At 37.1% G+C, this 26,300-nt stretch overlaps 1 protein-coding gene across 13 annotated transcripts in view; it reads right to left on the bottom strand.

The window, feature by feature from the left end:
- Positions 1–26,300, bottom strand: part of LOC127964594 (tensin-1) — a 282,126-nt gene that overhangs the window by 122,300 nt on the left and 133,526 nt on the right. For 12 of the 13 annotated variants that reach the window (XM_052564840.1, XM_052564839.1, XM_052564837.1 and 9 more), the window contains exons 2-3: positions 22,598–22,712; positions 9,961–9,998 (exon numbers count right to left, since the gene is read on the bottom strand). In XM_052564840.1, the coding sequence (XP_052420800.1) occupies positions 9,961–9,998; positions 22,598–22,712 (153 nt within the window). Of the gene's footprint in view, positions 1–1,454; positions 1,754–9,960; positions 9,999–22,597; positions 22,713–26,300 lie in introns of those variants that run through there. The other variant, XM_052564857.1, reaches the window with a different exon arrangement.

Genomic DNA, 26,300 nt, shown 5'->3' on the forward strand with positions numbered 1-26,300 from the left:
CCCTAAAACCAAGAAGCCCGTGTGAAGGCATTGTTTCCAGCAGAAGAAGGCTGTAGCAGTGTTGAGGACGTGCAAAACCTGAGAAAAACAGATGAGAATCAAAGGCTGGGAGCTGAGCCAGAGAGGAGGGACTCAAGAGCGAACAAGAGGAAAGCAGTGGAGTCTCAGGGATGAAGCTAATGGCCAAAACCCTCTCGCTTTGCCCTCCGCGTCTGGGAGTCGTAGAAAACCTTTAGAACATCTTGAAGAACATCCTGGCAACCACCCAGAACACGCTAGTAAGTTTTGTACAGGCAAACACCGCTCACATTTTTCATAAAATGCAAGTCATTATTATTTTGGACTGCACTCAAGAGAAATAAACCTTTTAAAATATAATAACTATGTCCCAAAAAGAAGAGGGGGTCATAGTTATAAAGGCTGCTACGCCCTGCCAAGCTCATCTCCATGCCAAACCCAGAGTCTAGCAACACCCCACAGTGCTATACAACCACTTTACCCCAAACTTCTCTATTACATACCAGACATAAATCATCCTTAATCACAAACTAGTCTCTCTGAAGTAAGTCCCCAGAATGGGAGACAGACCATTGGTTATGAAATGATGCTGAAAGGCCCTGCCAGGGTGCAGCTTGCAACCCTTCTGTGCTCGCATTTGAAGCGATGGACTGTGTTGTAGCGGCATGAGCTGACTAGGGTTAAGAAACAGCAAACCACTTCTAAAATAAAGCTTGCTGCAGGACTGTATCCAAATGAGGCATGACACTCGGCGGCTTACTGCATGGCCACAGGCACGTATAGAAGCTAGATAAAAACACAGCTTAAAAAACTCAGCATGTGTTCAGAGTTAACAAAGCCGTTGTAAAAATGGGTCACAGAGTAAGAAATGTGTCAACCAGTAGAGAATTTGCTAAATACTAACAGTGAAATCCACAGGAACCATCCTTTGATCATTACAAAACATAATGTGTGAAATAATAATGGCAAAACCTAGAGTGCAAGTAAATCTATATCAAATGTGATATAGAACACAAAACCAGTATTTAAAAAAAAAACTGAGATGTATACATCTCTCGAATATATAAGCTCCCCATTGATGTATGCTTTGTTAGGATCGGACAATATTTGGCCGAGATACAACTATTAGAAAATCTGGAATCTGAGGGTGAAAAAAAAAAAAAACATCTAAATACTGAGAAAATCGCTTTGAAAGTTGTCCAAATGAAGTTCTTAGCAATGCATAATACTAATCAAACATTACGTTTAGATATATTTACAGTAAGAAATTAAAAATATCCTAATGATTTTTAGCATTAAAGAAAAATCTATAATTTTGATGCATACAATGTTTTTTTGGCTATTGCTACAAATATACCCCAGCAACTTAATACTGGTTTTGTGGTCCAGGGTCACAAATGTCTAAAGTCTCTGTTGCACAGCAGCACTACCCTTACCTGGTACCGGAGAGTTTGTAGAACGATATTTAACTGATGATAAAAGCCCTATTCCTTAATTTCCGAATGCGTGGCAGTGTATTTTGGTACTAAACAACCGCTTTAGCTGTCCTGTAAAATGTTATTGGGAGGAGAGTGTGTGTACAGGAGATCCTGCTGCAAGCCCAGAACACACATGCTTCCTGTCGACCACACCTCAATCACACTTGAAACTACATGAACACATATGCTTACTTTTAGCAGATAATATCTACACACTCATATACATACATTTACATATAATCTCTACTCTTCATCTTCCTCACATATACAACATTATATGCATACTAATATAGGTAAATAGCTAGAAAAAGACAAATGAACCACATACATTACTCTGCTGTGACATTCAGAGATGTGCATTATTCAGAACTGAACCAGGAATTCTCTTTAAATTCTTACATTTGAATTGAATTTAACAGGATTCTCAATTGCAACTTTAATGTAACTGAATTATACTATATATTATATAAGAAAATTACACAACTACATTTTTAACTGGAAAAGCAAATTCTGAATGATGGCTTGACATTCAAATAAGTTTAAACTTTAAAACTTAATCTTAAATGTTAAAATAAGCATTTGGGTTTGAACAGATAGATTGTTAACTCTAAAATCCACCTGATTTTAGATTTTTTTCTCCACCTGAACGTTTTTGTCTTGCTAGAAGAAAACTGTCTGGATTTTAATCATTGAGAAGACAAAATGAAAATCTTTGAACTAAATTTTTAACTCGTTTAAAATATTAAATATGATTAAAAAACTAAATCTTAGTCAATTGTATTCTGTGGTTCAGGGTAGAAAAACACTTTATTTTTAAGAATGCATTACCTGTGTTGATCTTATTTGAATTGCAATGCAATAAATTCCTCTTTCTGTCGTTTCAATTTCACTTCTAATTCAACTTGGTGTGGCCAATTTAACTCAAATTCTGTGGTTGCATTTATAAGATCTAGGGATGCAACAATACCATTTTTCAGAACCGATCAGATCCCCAAAAATCGAAGTGTCTGTCGATACCACCCTGATCCAATACCAGCTTAGTTGTTTTATTTATTTTTTCAATCAATGTAGAATTTCTATAATTCCTTTTAATCATGATAATGAAATGATTAATGATTATGATAATGTAATGTTGTAATCATAGACACTTGAAGGAGTGGCCTCGGTTTAACTTAAACTTGTAATAACATCCTAACTGTTCTATTTAATTTAATTAATTATACTGAAAAATCCAATCACTGGCTTTGATTTAATGGAAGCCCCAGCTGAAAGTCAAAGAACAATAGATAGCTGTGAGCACGGAAAGAGATGATGGGAAATCATTGAGGTCAGTGCACTTTGTTTAAACAGATCAAGGACACAAGTCACAAATCTGGCAATGCACCTGCTAAATGAACGAGACAAACTCATCCATGCGCATGTGCAGCTCAGTCAGCAACAATATGGGTTTCACACCAGTGTTCAACGGACGGGGTGGAGCGCCGCTTTTCCTGTTCAAGGGAAAAAAACTGCCCGGACCAGCTCCCCACGACCAAACCCAGGTCTGAGTCACCCAGTGTACTTCTTGGCTAGCAGGGGACACAGATTTTGGAAGAGGACCCATCATTGTTCTGTCCACACTTAGTTTCTCTATTTGTCCTAAATTGAGACCTTTACACCTTTAAAAGCTCTGTAGGGTCAGCACAGTGAGAACTAGAAGTTGTCTGAGGTGGAAAAACACGCTCCTGGGCAGCCAAATCCAGGAAACCATTGGCTTCTATCACAACTCCGGCCCGTCTGACCTACTCAGGAGCAAAATTGCACTCCTCGAGTGGCTAAAAAAATAAATACAGTAAGGTTATAAGTCTCTTGCTAGCAGTCCTCCAAGCGGAAACCAAGAAACATTGAGATGAGGAAATGAGGTATAGCGTTGTAAAAGACAATGCTGTGTTTTCAGAGTCTCACGCCAGGACTAACAATGTGCTATAATCTTAAAAGTTTTTTTTTTTAAAGTGGAGGAAAAAAATGCTTAGCTGTTTAAGAAAAAGGTGATTTATGATTGTCAGAGTTAGTTCATTTTCTCACATTGACTCCTTGGGAGCTGGACTAAACATTACTCACGCTGTTCCCTTCCAGCAAAGTTCTTAACCTCAAAACCCAACGCACACGTCAAAAACTTTTTCTGCGTGCAAGCAGACAATGGCCAATGCATATCAATGCTCATTTTGGCACTACTGTTGTGCTAATAACATCAATACTCAAGTATTGTCAAATGCCAAAGTGCCATCAAAGGTTTTATGATTGATAAACCATAACAATTCCAAAGGGTTCACAAACTTTTGCTTGCAAGTGTATACATAGCCTATACATGTCAACTGCTCACCACGATTCCCTTCAAAATGCTAATCCACAATAAAATTAGCTTATCTAAAAGATACAACTGATCGTATATTCTTAAAAACAAAGATTTCAAAAGGTTGCAAAATGGTTTATCGCAACTATAGCATGGAAGAAAATTTTTTGGGTTTCCCAAAAGAACCTTTGAGTGAACAGTTCTTAAAAGAACCACTTTTCATAGCATAAAGTACATTTCCATAATCTAAATAACATTTTTTCACCATAAAGAATGGAATTTCTGAATGGAAAGATTCCATGGATGTTCAAGGTTCTGCTTGGAACCAAAGACCCCAATAAAGAACATTTATTTTATTAAAATGGCCAACTGCTTGTCCACAAATGTTACTAACATGAAGCCATGATTTAGCTATGAGTGTTCAAAGACATTCAGAGTAAGTAGGGTCCTATATATAGTATTCAAAGGATCTGGAAAGACCAGCTGGAACACAAACAACGACATCAGAGCACAGACATTCTATAGCCATCATATATTACCAAATTCGGATGTATAGTTCAATAGACCAAAATGACTAATGGCTTTATCTCCTGGTCGGTACAAAGGCAATCTATGGTATTTGCAGCTGCAGCTACATAGGTTAAGTAGAAAGTTTTTCTTCACATAGTTATCATTTTTCTCACTGCCAACGTAAACAAGCATTTCAGGGGCCCAAGTTTAAGCAGTGAAAAAAATTATTCTCGTTCACTTCCATGCAATGGCAAGTCTCTCTCATTTTAATCACACAACTGCTTTTCTAAATTCAAAGACTGACTACATCACTTGATCTGGCTCTGAAGGAACACTTCATAAGTTGGACCTAATTAACAAATATGCCCCTTCATGCGTCCATTTGTAGGAGTCTAAATGAGAAGCTTGCAATATAAAAACCTACAGAAAAGGTAACTAAAATGAATACATCTTTTTCGTTAATTGATTAATAATATCTGACTCACTGAACAAAGGCTCGTCTATAAGAAGAAACCTGAAGAAAAAAAGCTGCTAAACAAATCAATGAACACTAACTAAATTACTACACAAACAAAACTTTTGTAGAACTTAGGGCTGTGCAAAAAATCGAATGCGATTTTCATGCACATCTCATCAGTAAAGACGCTCCTGTAATTAGAAGTATTTCTCCCAGCACGTGCGTTCAGATCATGGTTGCCAGGTTTTCACAACAAATCCTGCTCAGTTGCTTCTCAAAACTAGTCCAAAACTAGCCCAATCATGTTTCCAGGAGGTTCCCCGATAAAAAATTGCTTTCCTGGGTTAAAATTTAAGTTTTATGGCATGGTTGCCTTGGTAAAGTTAGCATTTTAGGGGCTAAATATCACGTTATTTTTATTTGGGTCGCTTCCACCCGCGGACATGAAAAGCAACTACAGACTTGGCAACATTGGTTGGCATTTACTACAACGAGCCTTAATTCACTGACAATCTACACAAAATCTATTTTAAAATCGGTTGCGATTCTTTGTCCATTTTGAAAGTGATTTTGTGTTAGTTGTCGGTAGACTACGGCTCTGTGTAGTAACTTCCGCTCCACCTGAACCAGTGTAGCCAAGTCTGCGGTTGTTTTTCATGTCCGCGGTTTGAAGCAACCCCAATACCAATAACGTGATATTTAGCCCCTAAAATGCGAATTTTACCAAAACAACCATGCCAAAAAACTAAACGTATATTTTAACCCTGGGAAGCATTTTGTTTTGTTTTTTTATCTGGGAACCTCCTGGAATCGCGATTAGTTTTGGACTAGTTTTGACAATCAACTGGGCAGGATTTGTTGTGAAAACCTGACAACCCTGATCTGAACACACGTGCTGGAGATAATACTTCCAATTAAAGGAGCGTTTTTACTGATGAGATGTGCATGAAAATCGCATTCGATTTTTTTGCACAGCCCTAGTAGAACTGATAGAAAATTTGAGATATTGCATAAACCTCATTGACTGACTCAATGCCTCACTGAGATGAATAAAAGTCCCCACCACGAGTCATTATTAGTGACACTTATTGTACACTGGAATGAAACATTTCATCTTTAAGAAACGTGTCAGACTACAGAATAAAGCCACATCTGACATCTTTGACTAGATGTTTTCTCACACCTTTTAATTCACACTGATTTCCATTTAATTAATTAATTCCATTTAACACTGCATTTCCAGTAATTGCCCTCTTCATCATTCTGACTCTCCCCGTGGTGAACTGGCACTGTACACACGTGCTCGCCGCCAGTGTCTCACATTAGCTCTCTACAGCTCATGGCTGGGCTGGCCTTTGAGTCAAACGATTCATTTACTCTCCCACTTAACCTCACTTGCCTATATTTACAATCACCCAGAGACCGTAACTTCATTTTCCAGCCTTTGGAATTCAAATCAAGTCCGGTCTCGCGGACGTGCCTAAACTCGTCCAAGCCCGTGTTCAATGAACCTGCTGTGAACCGCTGCAGTCATTTCCGACCCCTTGTGAAACCAGGCTAAGCTGTCGACAGAAATGAGCAATCGTAATGAGAGAAGAAGAGACGTTGGAGAAGGTGAATTTGTTGTGATTGGAGCTGTCTGACCTGCACAACCTTCCGTTACCTAAGACACATTTATGATGCGAGTCATTCTTCAGGCTGAAATTTATCCCAGCTCTCTTAGCTGCCAAAAGGCCAATTCTCAAACAAGTATTTTTTTTTATCTACTTTTCCCTGTAAAAATATCTAAAAATCCTTCTAATAGATACAGTGCAATCACATGAGGAGCAACACAGAATAAGACTTTATTTTGTGTGTATGTGTGTATCTTATCTTACTGCAACGGTCAGATACTGTATTTTAAACAAGTGAAAAAAAAAGTCCTAATATTCTATGCAATGTTGTTTGTCAAGTAAATATATCTTGACTGATGGCATTTTAGATGTTTTTACTGGAAAACAAGACAAAAAAAACGAAATATCAATGTTTCTGGTCAACATTGTAGTCATTATGTGTATTGTAGGTGGAGGTTTCTTTAGCATGTGTCTGTTAGCAATGTCATATTTGTGTTCACGTGCCATTTGTCTTGTTTCCTCCAACATTTCTCAGAGCAGAGCCAGTTAGCCGCGAAGTCTGGACAGTGCAAATGGTCTGAGCATTTGTTTTCTGTGGCAGAGGTTAGACAGCAGCCACATCTTATCTAAATATTGATGTGGAGATTTATGAAATTGCATGTCGGTGTGGAAAATGTCCATCTGACAGGGGCTTGAATTATATAAATTGCATGGATTTGTAGTGGGATGTCAACATGAAATTAAAATTGACCCTATTCATTTTTATAATGCACAATCCTAGACTTACTGTGACAGTTTGCTGTACCCTTTTTTTTCCCCCCAAGACATTTTCAGAAGAGAGGTTTCTTTACTTTGCAGGGTTCTTTTTGCAGTTCATGCAGCTTTTCACATTGACTTTCAAGTAATTTCTGTAATAAAAACAGGAGGAATCCAAAGGCCAGCTCTGCATCACTCATTGTCATTTTCATCTTTTATCTAATGACAGAAAACAAAATTGCATCCATTCTTGGATGATTTGGTCGGAAATTCCTCAGTGATTCTGGCGAGGGAAGTTGTTACACGTCTCTAAACAGATCTGGAGCATTTTTTGAGCCTTAATCGCAGTTTAATCAAGGGAGCTTCAGGTTGTCATAGCTGTCCCCCCAAATCAGACACAATCTATCAAACAAAAACCTATCCTGCTGCTTTTTTTTTTTTCTTTTGGCTTTTTTCTTTGATGATCTCAAAGCGCAAGACTGTAATTCTGCCCTCCTCGATGCAATTCAAGAGAAGAAGTGATACAGCGCTAAGCTCTGCTTCAGAGATGCACCCGAGCTGAATCGAATGGCGTTTGGATATGAAAATATATGACGCACACGTTCCTCTCAATAACGAAATAAACAACAACAACAACAAAATCACAGCAGTGTGAAAGCAGCAGATAAAAATGCATCTTATTACACCGATGTGGATGTTTGCACGAGCTCTGTAAAGCATTCACATCATGTCTATAGTATTTTATGCAATACCTTAAATCAAGCAGCTTTATGTTATTAGACATTATTATAAAATATTTGATTAAAATGATAGTTTGGTTTGCAGAGATCAAAGCTTAATCAAGCTCAGGACGGTTTTGATTGTCATAAACCAGTAAGGTATTTTAAGAGAGATTACTCTACCAGTTTTTTGAATGGTAACGTTAAGATTTTTAATGTTTTTACTTTTTTTTTTTTTTTCTTTTAAAGAAGTCTCTTCTGCTCACCAATCCTGCATTTCTTTGATCCAAAATACAGCAAAAGCATTAATATTGTGCAATATTTTAATTATTTAAAATAACTGCTTTCTATTTGAATATACTTTAAAATTTATGCTAAAAAAGAAAAATGCAAAAAATTCAGCCTTGAAATCACAGGAATCATTTTACTGTTTTTGCTGTACTTTGGATCAAATACATGCAGGCTTGATGAGCAGAAGATACTTCTTTAAAAACAATGTTACTGTTAAAAAATGTTTGACTGGTATTGTATATGACTGGTATGGGAAGTTGTGGCCTAGTGGTTAGAGAGTTTGACTCCTAACCCTAGGGTTGTGGGTTCGAATCTCAGGCCGGCAATACCACGACTTAAATGCCATTGAGCAAGGCACCGAACCCCCAACTGCTCCCCGGGCGCCGCAGCATAATTGGCTGCCCACTGCTCCGGGTGTGTGTTCACAGTGTGTGTGTGCATTTTGGATGGGTTAAATGCAGAGTACGAATTCTGAGTATGGGTCACCATACTTGGCTGAATGTCAGTTCACCTATATTGTGATTAAAATTGTTTATCCAAAAATAAAACATATAATCACTTACCTTTATTTTGTTTCTTATCCATATTATATACTTACGAAAGGAGATGTTAGGCAGAATGAGGTGTCATTCAGTTAATTTTCATATAGTAATTAAATGGTAAATAAGAAGGTTTCTCTGTCATCTCATTTTGTGTGTCAAATATATTTATTTGTATAAATTAATTGTATAATAATTGTAATTACGTAATATTATTTCCCAAAGCTGAAGTGATTAGACTATCTTTTATTTATTTGTTATGTATAACAGTATTTTAACTAATTGCAAGAGCTAAATAATCAATCAAATTCTATTGATTAATCAGTTAAATAATCGACGATCAGTCGATTAATCATTCGAATAATCGTTACATTAATCGATTATCAAAATAATCGTTTGTTGCAGCCCTACCCTACATCCTTAAGTGTTTCTGAACCCCAGTGTACACTGATCTGCAAAGTAAACTCGTAGCTCCAAAAAAACAAGCACCCCTTCGTACCTCTGGAATTTCCTGTGGGTGCAAAAAAGAGGCACAGCAGTAGGTAGGACTAGCTGCCCAACTCAAACAAACACACATTACCAATATACACAATAATAGCAGCCATATGGAGTTCAGAGTAATCAGCGGCTCTGTCTCAAAGCCTAGTGAGCTGCCTACATAGGCTGTATTTTAAGGCACCCCTTAAACATAATTGCTCCAAAAGTGTTTTTTTTTTTTTTGTTTTTTTTGTTTTTTTGTGATGCCATAAAAAGACATTTTGGGTTCTCTAAAGAACCTTTCATGAACAGTTCTTAAAATTATCTTTTTCCACTCTTAAAAGACCTTACAAAACAGTACTATCATACAGGAAAGGTTGAGGGGCTTTTTTTGGGAAGGGTATTCTAGAACAAGGAATGAGTTGGCCAAGCCAAACATGTCCTGGGACAGCATGTAGCTGTTTTTTTTTTTTTTTTTTTAGATTCCCGGGGGAACGCCAATACCTTTCCTCTACCAGAGGGGCTTGAACACTATCAAGGAAAAAAAATGTCCTCTGTGATAAGATTTGTTTGGTATCCAGACAGAAATGTGATGGTGGATTTGCCAAAAGGAGCCTAACCTGTACAAGCAGACACAACCATTTAGGGCAGTCCTTCAGTCTCTCAAAGCACAATTTCAGTATTACAGACATTCATTTATATGCAAAACCTGTTAAAAAAAAAAAAAAATTAGTGTCTAATAAAAAAAACAAGCATGTTTTGTTTCTTACCTTAACCTCACACTTCCTGTGGCAGGCTATCCGGCAAACTGCAAAGAGACAAAGAAAAAACAAGCCATTATTCTTACACATACTTTATAAAATCAACTGTGCATTTTAACAACTTTGTTCACTATTACTTAGGGGTGTAATTAGGATTTAAGTAAATTGTGTGCTTTCTACAGCAAAACAAAACCAAATAAAATACTTCAAAAATATTATTTTTATTTTTTTTTTGCAATAAACAGTGTATTACATTCACAAGTGTTAATAGTGTGGTCTTGAATAGTCAAATCTTATGATAATTCACAGTTAGGTGAACTTTAGCTTGCTAAATTCACACTCTGTGACAATTTATCAGACAAAAGCTCTATTTTTAGGGTTAGAAAAATTTTGTTTTTCAGATATACATATAGTCCAAACCAGTTTTATTACCCAAGTTTGGTACCAATTACAGAACAATCTACCATCTTCATTATTTGGATCTTGATGGTTTTAGAACTAGCTGCTGGCATATAACCTGAACTAAAAAAGATAAAATAAATAAAAGCAATAATAAATAAATAATTTAAAAGTATGAAAATTTTAATAAATATAATTTAAAAGCCTAATATATATTTGAATAAAATAAGTGTAACATTTTAAAATGAATGAATTAATGATTGAATGAATTAATGAATGAATGAAATGCATGGCAAATTTGCCACATCCAAACCATTTGCATTTTTGCAAAATACTCCAAATCAATCAGTATTTTTTAATGAAATCAAATTTGTACTCAGTTAATTATTTGTTACTTAAATGTGATTTAGAAAACTGATCCAGTTGAAATAGTCTTACATATTCACAGAGTATTTGTGGGGCCCAGAGAACATAAAGAACCTCCTATTCGAGCCCATTCCAATCCACCTCATCCAGGTAGACCACACTTCAGCAAACAGCGGCCCAAACGCTCCTGCTCTTCTCACACAGAGCCCACTCTGTTCCTCATGTCTGACCTGCCATTCCACAGAGAGGGGCGGAGCCTCAACAACAGAGGGTCTACACACCACCGAGGTTTCTGTAGTCACTAAGGTGATGAAATGTCTCCAAAGCCACACCTAATATCTCTCAAACTCCTCTAATGGCAGACAGAGACAACTACAACTTTATGTCTTTGTGTCTCTTTTTTAAAACCTAGTGAGCTGCCTTGTTTTACATACTGCCTACATAGGGAATAAGTTGTTATGTTTCAGTTGATTGAGTGTTCCCAGAGACAGTTTATAAGAGACATGCCACTTCCTCAATCCTCAATATAACTACATAAGGAAAACCCGTAACGGCAAAGATGGCAGTTGTGTGCAAATGTCCCACCCCTCCCGCTGGAAAGCCAATCATCTGCTTTTAAGAGTCAAGCCGGGAAAACATTTAAACCTATCGTCTGGTTCCACTGACGTATGCGCACAGTTGAGGAACCCTTGCGCATGCGTAGTAAAGTTATAACCTGTGGGGAAAAACCTTATTTTGGGGCAAAGTCATCAACATTTTTCAGCTATTTTTATCATATTTCACTGCTGTTTCTATACATGCTGTTTTTGTGTCCCGGTGACCAGTGAAAGTGCAGTTCTGACTCTCTGCCCATTCATTTAGATAGGAGCTGGTCTTGTTATTCTGAAATAGCTACCCGGAGGCGTTGCCAAGATGGCGGCCGAGTGGCACGACTTGCCTGAAACGACTTTGGTGTTCCTCACATGGTGCAATACAGCAATATTTGAGCAGCAAAACCGTATAGGACATCAAACAGCACAATCTTGCTCCCTAGCTTCTAAAGTCTGTATACGAAGCTAGGCAGTAAGACTGTACTCTGGGAACACATGCATGAAAACACCGGACTGGAGGCTCCTACTACTCACAGATTCCCTCAATCCCAGATGATACCTTTAAGAGTGTGAATCTAAAGTGCTTTGGGACAATCCAAATTTCAAAGAGTTTAAAAATATGTGCTTATTCTGGAGCAGACGCTACCTTCTGTAATATTGCCTTTTTCCTGTCTTGGTTCACATTTTTCTGTGCATACGTTATATTTGCAGTGTTTATTTTCTTAACTCAATGGTTTAGTCTTTGAGAAAAGTATAGAATGTCTCAACAGGGTAAAATTGGCCATGGGAGCCTTTCAGGAGTCGACTGTATTTTAGCTTCAGGTCCGCATAGTTATTGGCTTTTTCATTTCAGGATATTTTCATTAGCATGTGATCCGCCTGTTTGGGAGTGTGTCGGATGGGAGACAGTTGAGGAGTGTTTCATTCTGGTGTGGCTTAGTGGTTGAAAATCTGGACTAGTTGTGCAAAAGGGTTGCAGGTTATGCATTTGGCAGACGCTTTTACTCAAAGTGACTCACAAGTTGTGCATTCATCACTTTGTCAGGTTGTGTGTTCCCTGGGAATCAAACCCACGACCTTGGCATGGCTAGAGCCATGCTCTAATAGTTACAGAGCTACAGGAACATCTACCCCAGAAAAAGGTGATTCATGAGCTGCCATCATTGAGAGCAAAGCACTTAACCCCAGATTGCACCAGAGGACTGTACCTGTAAAACAAAGTTAAAAAGGCAAAAAGAGGCCATGCTTTATCGTGATTCTGCGTGTGTAAGATGTGTTCATCTGTAATGCACCGCCTCGAGTGGCTTGATGATAAGTCACCAATGCATTTATAATTAAGTGAATCAGCATAAAAACCAACAAATTTGAGAGAAATGGCCACTGAGATGTTCTAAAGCATCTTTACAATGTACACAAGCAGTACTATTTATATAATTCTTTGAGTGTAACATAATACTATATTATTGGAGCAAGTTTTTCTACTTTAAAATTCTACTTTGGTTTTCTTTGTAATTATTTGATCACATCGATACAGATTTCACAGCGATTTAAGATTAAAAACGGTTTCGGAGTAATTCTTTAGTGCATTTCTTCTAGTGTCTTCACAGTTGTGTGATTGCTTTAATATGTTTTCCCACATCTATTATTGCCAGTCATGTTCCTTTTCTCAACGGATGCACAAACGTGCCCCACGTGGGCTTCCCAGCACGTTTCTGCCTACACGAGCCCTGAATAAAAGATCAGGACTAGCATATTGGGTGAGAAAGTGCATTGTGGGGACTGTACGTGGGTTTGCCTTGTTAGGAAGTCAGGTCTTGGTGTATAAACACTGCGAGAGGCAGAAGAGAGAGAGGTAGAGGGTGTGTGAAAGAGGATTAGGAGGGGGCTGCTTAATATCTGACACAAGGACTTAAGAATGTTCAAAAAGAGAGGGAGGAGGAGGAGGAGCGGGTTGGCATTTCCCATGCTGCCCTTTTGTAACCAGCAGTGGTCCCAGAGGGCTGGGCCGTGCCGGGCTACACAGAGAGCACAATCACAGAGCCGGACCACGAGTTTCCTCAGACACAAACACACTGGACGGCACTCCAGCAAACACACACACACACACACACACACACGGACCACTGCAACATGCTACAATCATTCTCTCTAACCAAACGGGTCCCCTGAGTGCAGCAGTGCCAGATGAGGGTTTAGCGTTTTGGCACACTCAGCACTTACGACGGAACAAATGTCAAACGCTGGCAATTTTGTTATACTGTGGCAGATAACGTCTTTAAGTTATGCACACTTGAGAGAGACAAAAGAAATGTTTAGTTTCGAGAACATTTAGAAAATGTCTGCTTTTTTTGTTCGTTTGCTTTATAATGAAAACCAGTGAGGTCCAACTTTGTTTTAAGCGCCAATGTCCTTCAAAACATCTTCTTTTGATTATTGCAGATTTTCGATTTGGGGTGAACTACCTCTTTTTAAGAAGTGGATGGAGGATGGATGTTTTAGAAAGAAATTTCACAAAATAACAAAAACATTCCAAATGATAATAAAACAGAAATAATCATCTGTGATGTCCTTCACTGAACCATCCAACAATACACCATACCAAAAAGGCTATATTTGTATATATACACTGCACTCCCTTTCACCATTCTACAGTTAAACCTCAGTAAACTGACGACAGCATACACAAACACTAGAGTAAATATTGAACTGTGTGCTGTTTTCTGCACTGGGCTCACTGTTTTGGGAATCTCTGGCATTATGATTGAGAAGTATGATTACTGTGTGCTTTCATGACTGTGACGTATCAACCTGCCATGTAAGGAGCACAACCCATTTCACAGATAAATATCATATTTTAAAAACACAGACACACATTTAATTATCTATCTAAATGAAGAAACATCACAGACTTTTTATGTTTTGATATCTTAAAATGTATAAATAAATAAATAGAAATTTACCAAATGTATCTAATATTCCAGAGATGATTCCAAAAGTATAACTTCATTAAGACAATAAACACACACGCAGTACATGAAAACCCTCAGTGACACGCATAAGAAGCCTATTATTGTTGTAAAATGTGTGTGTGTGTGTGTGTGTGTGTGTAGTGTGTGTGTGTGTGTGTGTGTGTGTGTGTGTGTGTGTGTGTGTGTGTAGGAAAACTCATGTGTGACCCCATTCTGTCCATTCAGAACACTCTCTATCTACTAAGTGTGATGTCAGGTGTTACAGTAACTAAGAAACAACATGGTAAGCTTTAATATCCTGTAAGGATTATTTCCCACAATTCTCTGATACTCATCTGGGGTGGATTCCGTGCTTTACTCCACTGCAGCATTGAATCAACATGCCTTCTGAGAGCCACGCTTTCAAATCGCTGCTACATTTGTTGAAACAGCTGCTGAATTCAACACATTACAGCTCTTATGTCATAGTATTCAGTGGTCACTCTTCAAAGTGTGTGCAGATTTGTTTGCTGTTTTTTTTTTTTTTTTTTTCAGAAAATCAGAGTGTGTTGTGGTTGGTGGACTCTTTTTTTGCAATCTAAAAACCGTGAACATGACACAAACAGGATCTCTGATCAATATAAAGGCTCATAATGTATATTCTTGCACTGTCTCCTAGTGGCAGAAACAAATACTGCATGCATTTATCTGCAAACAGCTTGTGGACAAAAAACACTGCAGCAAAATACTCATAAAGAGTCTTTTTCATATATTTGTTGCACAATTTAGTATAATGACTAGTCCATGTCAAATAAAGTAAGGCTGCCCTTCAAATTAGTCCATGAAAATTTGCAAAATAAATGCACCAATTGTATATATTTTGTATTTATAACTATAATATTTATAATAATATAATGTATAATATTTTTTAACAGTCTGATTTGACAAGTTTAATATTTTAATTAAATCCAGCTATGTTTTGTATGGCAAGGGAAAGCTAGAAGAATAGTTTATAGAATATGCTTTTTTTTTTAGAAGATCAGATCATTTGGCTAATTAAGTTTTTATGTGTTATTTAGCTCATATGTATTGCATTCACTGTCCATTAAGAACAGAAATTAAGCTTCCCAAATATAAAAAAATACTAGAATATAAAACCAGCAAATACTAATCGTTTAATAGGCTTGTGCAACAAAACTACATTTCCAATCATTCTCAGTGGAATTACAAATTTATTTTATTATTATTATTTATTTATTTTTTAACAGATAAAAAAATTACACACCTAAAGCTCATTATTTGTTCTTTAATTTGTTGTAGCTAAAAAAAAAAAAGGCTTGTTGTCTTTGGTAAATTATTACAAAAAATAGACAGAGCAAAACTGCTTGAATGTGCAACATTTCATAATTCTGTATGACTTCCATCAAAGTCCATAAGTAACACAAGGAAAGTATGTGTGAAATATACACATATATAAAACCAACCAGAAGATGTCAGCATCTCACTGGTGTGTTTAACCTCAAATGATATTTGGGGTGCTGGACCCTCCAATTCAACATAATGGCTCCAACTGAAAAACTGCCTACTCAGACTGTATACAGAGTTAATAAGTCATCAAAACCTCATCAGATGCTTAAACAACATCCTGTCGATTAGGATGCCTCTTTATGTCTGCCATCATTGCAGATTATCAGACGTTATGGTGCCTTAGAAGGTCTGCAACCAGATTCAATAAAAGACGCCTTGTGCTAAAAACTCTAATTCTGGTTGGTGACGGAGCTTTAATTTCACACCAGATTTCTCAAGTAAAGGCTTGAACCAAAATGTGTAGGTTTTTCATGAATATATTTTCAGCTGTTGTAATGTTAAAAGATTTAAATAAGCACAAACAGGAGGAAGTCCTGCGTGTGTTTACTGCCATACCAAATGGAAGGTCATGCTGAGACGGGGAGTTTTAGCTGATTAAAGTAATGATGTTAGACTCAGCACAGAGCTCGTCTATCAGCGGGGAGAAATTAACGGTCGTCTTCATCTATCTGCTTATCTCATTTCACTAATGCTGCTCCAGGAGAGGAGTGGCAACTTCAGGAAGCCCTAATGAGCTGTAGTGAGTGGTTATGTAATGTGTGTGTGCCTGAATCACAACGGCAGTGATGGATGGATGAGAAAAAATAAACAGTGCCTGATGGACCTGCTGTGGGAAATTTGTAAAGGTGAAGTGTGATATTTAAGAGCAGTCAAACGAAATTGCAGTCTGTTCGTTTAAAACTGGCCCAGCAGTCACAAAACTAACTCAGACAATGATGTGCCTGAGTTCTAGCTCTCAAATCTGTTGGGTTGAGCAATGCTGATAAAAACTAAGGAGTCCATGCAAGGTATTTTTTTTTTTACTTTTTGACTTTTTCTTTGACATTTACTTGAAAAGCATCACTGCATACTATTAAGATGTTAAGTTTTGAAATAATACATCTATTATTTGTGTTAATTATTTAGAAAAATGGAATATAATTTAAAAATAATACTTCAAACAATCTTGCAGTGCATTAATACAAAATACACTTATATTCTAGGATTGCTAATTAGTCTTAATATTTTAAGCAGTGTTTTTGAGCAAATAAGGATAAGCAAAAGAAACAAAATTATATATTAAGTTATTAATGCTTAAAATGCATCAGAATTTAGTTTTTGCTTTAAACAAGAATAAAATATCTGCCAATGGAGTAAGATAAATTTACTTAATTGTAAAGGAATAACCAATTTATTTTTTTCTAATTGCACTGACACATAGTTTCTTGTTTTAAGCAAAACTCACTTTATTTTGATAAATTTATTGCTTTAAGAATATTTACATATTTGTAAATGAACAAATGTTCTTGTGAGTCACTGAATCATTGACTGAAGTGATTCATTTAAAAATAGATTCATCTAAGAACAAAACGCCACTACTTTTTGTTACTCAAAGACATGCAGCAGTCGGTTCTGCATCATTTATTTGGAACGGTTTTCAAAAATATGCAAAGAAACAGACAACAGGGTGTCTAAAATATAGGTTACTCACTATTAACGTCTTGTCTATTGAAAACAGTTCCATAAACTAGGCCAATACTGTAATCATGCTGTTGTTCTGAATATATAAGAATTGGACAGCTGGAACAATGAAATGATTATTTAGCATTCTTAATTCAAATTTGTGCAACAATGTTTTTTCTGGAATTCAAATTTGGAAAAAAAAAGTTTCAAAAACTGTAACTGCAGTTACTCTCTGCTGATTTGTTATGCTGCCAGTGTAAGGTCAAGTTGACAATGCATTGTGGGATACGGTGCAGTGTACTGTACTTTGTTGTATATTGCACTTTTCAATAATTGTCATCTGAATATCATGAAGTCTGGCTTTTCTTTGCAAACAGAAAATCCTAGTAATTTGCAAAGAATAAATACGTCATACTGCAAAAACAGTAAGAGTATTATGTTTATATGCTATTCCAAACTATTCCAACTAAACACAAGTCACAGAAATTGCACATTTCCCCTTTAAAAGATGTGTGCTCCCTTATTTCCTGAACAGACTCCTTTGTGTAAACTGGCTTGGACTTCGTTAGATTGTGTGTGTCCGCTTGCATGTGTTTGCCATGTGTGCATGCACAGACACACGCGCACACACACACACACACACACACACACATCCAGTCTCTTCAAAAGCAGCCTGCACCCCTGAGGGTGATCAGGGGAGATTTTGCATTTCTTTCTTAAAAAGGAAACCAGTCTCAATGTCCAGAGGCAGAGATGGAATACTAATGAAACAGCAGAAAAGGCTATTTTTACGTACATGTTTCCCCTTGACATCGTTTCATATCTCTGGGTCACCGCAGTGCCTGAGGTGTTTATGCTGGCGAGAAGACACGCCAGATCAATTGATGCCATTGAAAAGCAAATGAGAAACAACAGTGAGTCATGACAGAGTCAGGCAGGCTGCTTTCACTCTTGCAAGGAAACGCGTCCAAAACTGTGATCGGCTGGAATGAAAATAATCAGATGAGATCATGTTACAGGGCGGGGGGCTCAAAAGGGGGGCAAATGGTCCATTCTCTATCCAGAGAGGTGCTGCTTAAATTTGCCAAACGTTGGCTGCTGGAGATACAGCTATTGTACTCTGAACACACAGCAAACTTGAGCACTACTGTAAATATGACAATTTTAATTTAGCCATTCAGACTAGAGTTTAAATATAGAATAGTGCAACTCATTAGACTAGTTTCACAGACATCATGGAAGACATCCAAGACTGATTTGGTTAGAGCTTGTGAGTTTAAGTGAGTTCAAACACCTACATTGAACTGATTCATAACGGAGTCAATGATTCATTTGCAGCATCATTCAGAAACACATTGGTAAAAATCTAGGATAGAAGTAAATATTACTATATGAATTTTGTTTTATGTACATGAATAGTGGAATGATGAATAATTATGAATAATAATAATTTAGATTTTTGTGACATACTGTGACATTCCAGCAGGTTGTGATCCTGGGGGTGGGGGCGTAACGGTACGTGTATTCGTACCGGACCGTTTCGGTACAGGGCTTTCGATACAGTGCACGTGTGTACCCAATGACCGAAAGCAATATTTAGTGTGCGGAACATAGGTACATTTTCGTGTTTCCACACGAATATATTCGGAAATCTCCGCGTTCAGCGCAAATCCCACCCTGCAGCTGATTCTGAAGTTTTCAAAAGGCATCACGCGAGTGTGAACATCACTACAACTAGGAAAAAACTAACGTAATTCGAACGCAGCTCCCGTTGGCATTTAAACAGACCTTTGCTCTTAATTCCGATCGGGCCAACCCAATAACGAAATCTGAGCAGGTCTAAAAACTGAAACTGTTGATGCTGCACTTTACACTTTGGAAAAATATATATTTTTTTTAAATATGAGCAGGCCTATAGGCTGGGATATATATATATACCTAGCCTGAATGCACTGTAAGTCACTTTGGATAAAAGTGTCTGCTAAATGCATAAATGTAAATGTAAATATTTGAAGTGCCGTCTTTAAGCCTTCAAAAACAATCCACATGTCTGCAATTAATTCAAGCACTAAAAACGACAGAAACCCATATTAACTTTGCAGCTGAGTTCAGTCTGACCTGCTGTTCTCAAGTCAAGTGCTCGACTGTGATCAGGCCTGCAGACTGCATGCTTTATTTACCATTAGATGGGACACAGCTGTCTGCGCTAAAACTGCGCTCATTTATGAGCATCACGGCAGGATTCTTATCTCTCCAAAGCTTTTAAGTGCAGGTATGGTTCCTTTCAAACTAAATTTACTCAAACAGAGACAATTCATATATCAGCTCAGATCATTTGTAATTTCCTCCATCTACTAGAGCATGACAAGCCAATACGGCCAGATTAACAGCTCATAACACTCAGTCAGGGTGATAGCAGATAGACACTTACGATTAAAACAGTATCACTGTCTTAGGGATGTTCAGTTAAAATATAGCCTTAAGCTATACACATACTGTATATACCAAAATGAGATTTAAAAATGTTAATCGAAAATAAAGTTATAATAATCAATTAGTTAATAATCAACACTCCAATAAAAAAATGTATTGCATTTAGACGTTTAAATTGCACATAAGGCAGGCATTCCAATTAGTTTAAATATAACCATTTAAAAAGTGACGGTAATACCTGTAACACTTCTTTTCATAACAGATTTATTCAAACATACATCAATCAAGACAACTTATATAAAAAAAGATCAATAATGTAATATACTGCATATATTTAGCAATATGCTGCTCTCTAGAGTTATTTTTTCTATCTTATTAGCGAGCTATATACATCGAATGGCTTTCTTGAGATCAACGCAAGTTTGCAAACTGTTTTATTGACGTCTTGCCGTCGTTATTGAACGATTACACTGGTCATTAAACATTTCAGTAAGTCAGTAGTGTTCAGTAGTGTTTCTGTCAACGTACCTTCTGATGTTCATTCATGTTTAGTTCATGCTGTAACTCAAAGCAAAAAGTAAAAAGATTATTGGTTGACGCGTGAGGTGACTACACCGATCTGTCACGCCAATTTAAAGAGCACCAGAGCAATATTAAATTAACTTATAAAACTGACAGAATTTGAAATCATATCGTACAAAATGTAACAATGTAGAAAGATTATTGAGATTATCGCCTAGGAAGCCTGCTACAAATAACATTTAGTGAAGTTTTGTTCAGTCACTTGACGCCCATTCAAAGCATCCCATTTGCCAATCCAGCCACAAAGGGTCCCATAAACCTCTCTGTCCTGAACTTTCCATCTCAAAGCCCTCAGATATCAGAGGTCACTAGGAGGACTCGGTCCTTTGTGTTGTGATGGACATGCATTGGAGAAAGCGGCAGGTTAACAGCTCAAACAATCAGCTAACAGTCTTAACTGTCTTTAACTCAATGACTCATTACCACTCAGATGGGACACACTCCCCAGAGACACGTGACAGAAAGACAGATCTATCATTCTGAAAGGAAATCATTGCCCATGAGGATCTGCACAATCAAAGACTCAAGTGCTAATGGCTTTGAGCAGGTTAACGCCAACTTCAGATGTGAAAACAGAAATACACCAAACAACTTTGACATAGACATCACTCAAGGCTAATAAACTCCCATGATAACTTGCTTGTCTAAATAAGCACCAAAATGAACACGCCCTTTATACTGTATTTCTAAGCTTGAATGCTTTTTACCGTGACCTTTGACCCAATATGAGCACACAGTATGTCCTAACTTTAACCATTCAGCAGAAGAACATGGTCAAGGTTGAGTAATTCATCAACGGGTAGGACAAAACAATGAGATAAAGTTCCAGTCAGATCATTAATACTTAATTATAGAAAAGACTGACAAAAATAAACTATCAAATGCATCATGATGACCAGGCCCTTTTCTGACCATTTCAACAAGATCCTTATTGATCCATGTTGGTATTTTTAAATAATACTAATTTTAAAATGTATTAAGTGAAAAATAAATATACAATAAACACATCAGGCCATATCTGTCTTAAATTGTTTAGTTTTGCAACATTTTCTGGATAAAATTGCAAAAACATTTTTTTTCATTGCATTTTATTATATAAATATGAACAGTTTACTCAGATCTTGCAGTTTAATTATGTAAACAAAGTAAAGGTTTTATCCCCAGTATGCTTTAAACAGTATAATTCAATTAAAAAACTAGTGATTCACGCAATTAATTAAAACAATGATATGAATGTTCAGAATATTTCACAGGAGACCAAGATCTATGACTAGGATATCTTTTATCTTTTTTGTTTGTTTAGCGTTAGTAATAATAATAATAAAGCAAGGCTTTGGTTGTAGAAATCATAATTTTACTATAATAATATACTAATCAGCACTATAATCACATTATGCAATATACAATAAATATCTGTTTTTCTGAAAGTGTCTTTCTGATAAAATTTGAAAATCAATCCATATTTTTACTGCTAATATATTAACCCACTTAAATGTACTTAATACAGATTGTTTGTTACATTTTAATTATTTTAGAAGGATACTCCTGTCAAAATTAACTCAACCTCATCTCATCCCAAACCTGCATTACTTCCTGTCCTCTGTGGAACACAAAGAATGATATTTTGAGGCATGTTGGTAACCAAACAGTTTCCATTCACCTTGACTTTGATTATATTTTTTGGCCATACAATAGAAGTCAGTGGGAGCTGAAACTCTGGTTACCAACATTCTTATAAATAGCTTCTTTTATATGTTCCACAGAAGAAAGTCATACAGGTTTTGAATGACATGAAGGTGCGTAAATGAGACAGATGCCTATATGTATAGAAACGGCCCTGGTGATAACTTCGCTTTTGGTGGGAATCTTGGATCTAGTGCAGAAACGTCAGGCGTAAACCATGCTTTAACTTCTTGACCTCCCATCATGGAAGCTGACATTCCACTCCGGCTGAATCTTTCCCACAGGAGGACTCAAATCAGGTGAATATCCCCCAAAACCATACTGCCATAATGGGAAGCTTGTAAAGTCACAAAGGTGGTGATGTAATTTCCAGCGGCTATTGCGGTCGTTCTGCGGTACAAGCCCTGTCTGTAACGCCACACATTCTCTCTCAGTGGCCTAATCGGGTTAATGATTATGTTTCATTAGAGGGACAGACTGACTGGTCAGTGGGAGCAGCTGCCACCCCTCACAAACATCTCAACCTTTATCCATTAGCTCTCATCAGATGCTGGGACGGACAGATGTCCCTAGTGGAAGACATCCCCCAGGCGGTCCACCCTCCCCTGGACTGACCTCTGCAGATGAGCCCCTCATTGTTAACAGTCTGCTTGCACACGCCGCAGTGCTTCCCCTTCTTGAACGTCTTCAGCCGGAAGGTGTGGGAGTGGACGGCCTCAAACTCTTCAGGCTGCAGTGGAAAAGAAACAAGACATATTATAGAGACACGATAAAGACTCTTACTACTTACAGCTACAGCAGGACGATCCAAAAAATACAAATAAATAGAATATTATCTTGACCAATCGAAGGAACAATAATTTCAAACAAAAAGAGAGAGAACACAAACAAGAGATAATACTTAATAATTTGCAGCAATATAACAATATAACTGAGCAATATACAGCAATCTAAACAACAACTTACTAATAAACAGCAACATTTACCTGATTATGCTTTCATAAAATTTCGTAATATTTGAAAAAAAAATTTTTTTACTTTAAAGTGAAATAACTGAACATAAATATAGGAGCCTGATAAAAATCCTAATTTTATTTATTTAGCAATTTATTTCTGTGATGTCAAATTTTCAGTATCATTCCTCCAGTCTTGTCACATGACCCTTCCTGCTGATTTGCTACTCAGGAAACATTTCTTATTATCATCAATGTTGAAAACAGTTGGGCTGCTTTATAGTATTTGTGAAAAAAAAAAACTTAATTGTTACCTGCTGACATAAGTCTAGCAATTGTTGTGTTATTTCTCCCAGTGCCTACTATTTTCAAGTATTTCACATGTATAGTTCTATTCTTCTAACTGTGCACACGTACAATAGAAGCAGCTTATCTAAAGACAAACAAAATGTAGAGATTGCATTGTTCTTTTTTGTCCAAAATGAGAATGCAACCCAGAGCACTCTCCATGAAACTAGAGCCTTATTTGGGAATGGTGCAGCTGCGTTTAGGTAAGACTGAGGCACCCTGTGCTTCACCCTCAGTAGGAGCTGAGAGGGGAGAAAGGGCCCATCCAAAAACAATAGAGACATGGACAGGATTTGGGCCGCTGCAGGTGTGTTATGTAAGCTGGAACCACAAATTTGGATCTGACAGGCTCAGATGAGCTGTCTTTCCCTCAACAGACCCCGTTTCAGGCCTCCGTGTTTCTCATTTCCATAATGATGTCTGACATTTCTTTTTCCTGCCTGGATTTAATGTTCAAGCAGGAGATATGAGCAAGAGGGTGCACTAAAATGCCCTATACTGTACAACATGTCACTGGGAGAAAAAAAAAAAAAAACTAAAAAAATAGCAGTACAGTCCAGGGTTCTTATACTTACCTAAACCTACACACACACACACACAGAGAGAAAGAAACATACAAAAGAAAATGAATTTTGAGTACCATGTAGGTGGCTCTTCCCTACGGCTGCCAGCCTAGCTTGGCAGGGATCTGATATGCCACGTGTCTCATATATTGAGATGCTGACGGAGCAGCACAGAGAGGAGAGCGAAGTTCAGCTGGCACAGAAGCTGGCCAGTGTTTTCTGACATTTGGACAACAAACTCCCAAGTGTCTTCATTCTGTAACGTTTGTCTGACTGAGCAAAATTAACTAAGGGGGCGGAGCCTTGCAGACATCTGTTGCTGCATAAGGAAATTCCAGCAGATCAGAACTATTGTAAATGGAGGAAATGACTGTACAAGACAGACCTCCTCAAAGCACTAATGTAAGTCGACATCTGGATTTATAGACTGAGATTAGTTCGGGAAATCCTAGTCTATATCTGAAAGGTTTGATGATACAGTAAACAAGACATCTACTGAATCTGTACCAGCTCTATAAACACTATAATATCAGATAATCAGAATTCTGTAATATTTGAATCATCTTTATGACCCTCAGTGGAAATCAATGCTGTAGACATGCTTGAGGGTAAACTTCTTGCGGTCTTCTCCCAAGAGATGCTCTGGACAAACCAAACAAAGATGGTTTATCTGAAGAATGAAACTCCATGGGATGGTGTGACATTGACGGCTATGTGCCAACAATGACATGGTCTCATTTCTATTGCTCCGTCAGGACGCGCCTCGGCACCAACTTAATGTGATTAGACTAATCTAATTAGCCGAAAACAATCAATGCACCGGGCAGGATCCCCAATCTGAGATCCGTGAGTCTTTAACACACACTGGATGATACCATCACAATCTACACATACAGATACTATACAGACTGCAGTCTGTCAACTGCTTGTTAAATTAAAACAACAGACAAATGTTCACCCAATGTTTATAATTTACTCACCCTCATGTTGTTTAAAATCTGCATGTTGTTTCTATTGATTTTTCGAAAAACCAAAGGAGAATTTTTGAAAACATTTCACTTTCAAGAACCAAAAATCAGCATAACAGCACCAAAGTAGTAATCCACAGGATTTGTTTGTTATATGCAAAAACATCTGCAGTCATACAGTCCTGAAATCGCAGTACTACAGACTGACACTAATGCTGGAAGACAAACAATTCTCAAATTAAAATATCACAAAATATAAAACAAAATGCATGAAGAAGAACATATGAAGAAGAAACTGTATCATAAGTGAACTGTGTTAGCAAATAGCTGCGTAGGAGAGGAACTATTTCTCCATCCACTCCCCGGAACACTGGATTCAAAATGAAAGACAGAGCTGTCCAGTAGTAATATTTATCGGTTTATGCCTAAAAATAAATAAAATAAATAAATAAATGTTGTTGTTTTTGTAAATAGTAATGCTTATTTGTATTTATTTATTAAAAATTACCTAATAATAATTAATAACAATTAATAACAATACATTACGCTGTAGAATTGTTAATAAATATAAAAACAATACTAATAATACGAGTACTAATATTACTACTACTACTAGTACTACTAATAATAATAATAATAACAACAATAACAATAATAGATAGTCTGTATCAGTTATTGTGTGATTTTTTAAAATGTTAAATAACTGACCATAAATATGTTTAAAAAGAAAACTAGTACAGAACAGTATAGAAGTGATATAGGAGAGAGAGAGGAGCAGGATAAGGAAAGGTTCTTGAGCCGGGATTCGAATTCGGGACGCCTGTAGCACAACAGTATGATATGTCATTGCACTGCCCTCAAGGCTATCGCCATCCACTTAATGGTATAAGTATTGAAAATATTAGGCTTTATAATACTTGGTACTGTATTGAAAGCAAAATTCACTAATAATCTTCCCTTCTGCTGAAGTACTCAAATGACGTGCCATCAACAATGCTCAATTTCCGTGCAACATGCCAATGCAACAAATGATAGGACGAAAAAATTATTTTGAACTGAGGGTGAGTAAATAATGCCAAAATGTCCACTTTGGGAAATCAAAACACTTTTTTTTTACCTGAACTTAAAACACTCTCTCACATTTCCACATTTTGCACATTCTGTACATGCATTTGTACATAAACTGATTGAGCCACGGGACACATAAAAAGAAAGCGCTAAAGGCAAGACAGGAAAATGTCTCAATCTGAACTCAAGAGAGCAGAGAATGAGACTTGTCTAGAGACTTGTCTACTCTGTGAGCTTTTATTCACACAACTACAGGAGGCTGAACTGAATTAGACCGAGAAACACTGACAAAGAATCTTGGCCCACAAACATAACACACTCCTCTACTGATACTGCCTTGTTTACTCTGAAAATACATACGTCAACATACCCCCAAAACAATACGGCCAGGCTCCGCTGTTACGCAATTGTTTCAGGA

Source organism: Carassius gibelio, chromosome B9 (genome assembly GCF_023724105.1).
Source record: "Carassius gibelio isolate Cgi1373 ecotype wild population from Czech Republic chromosome B9, carGib1.2-hapl.c, whole genome shotgun sequence".
NCBI lineage: Eukaryota > Metazoa > Chordata > Actinopteri > Cypriniformes > Cyprinidae > Carassius > Carassius gibelio.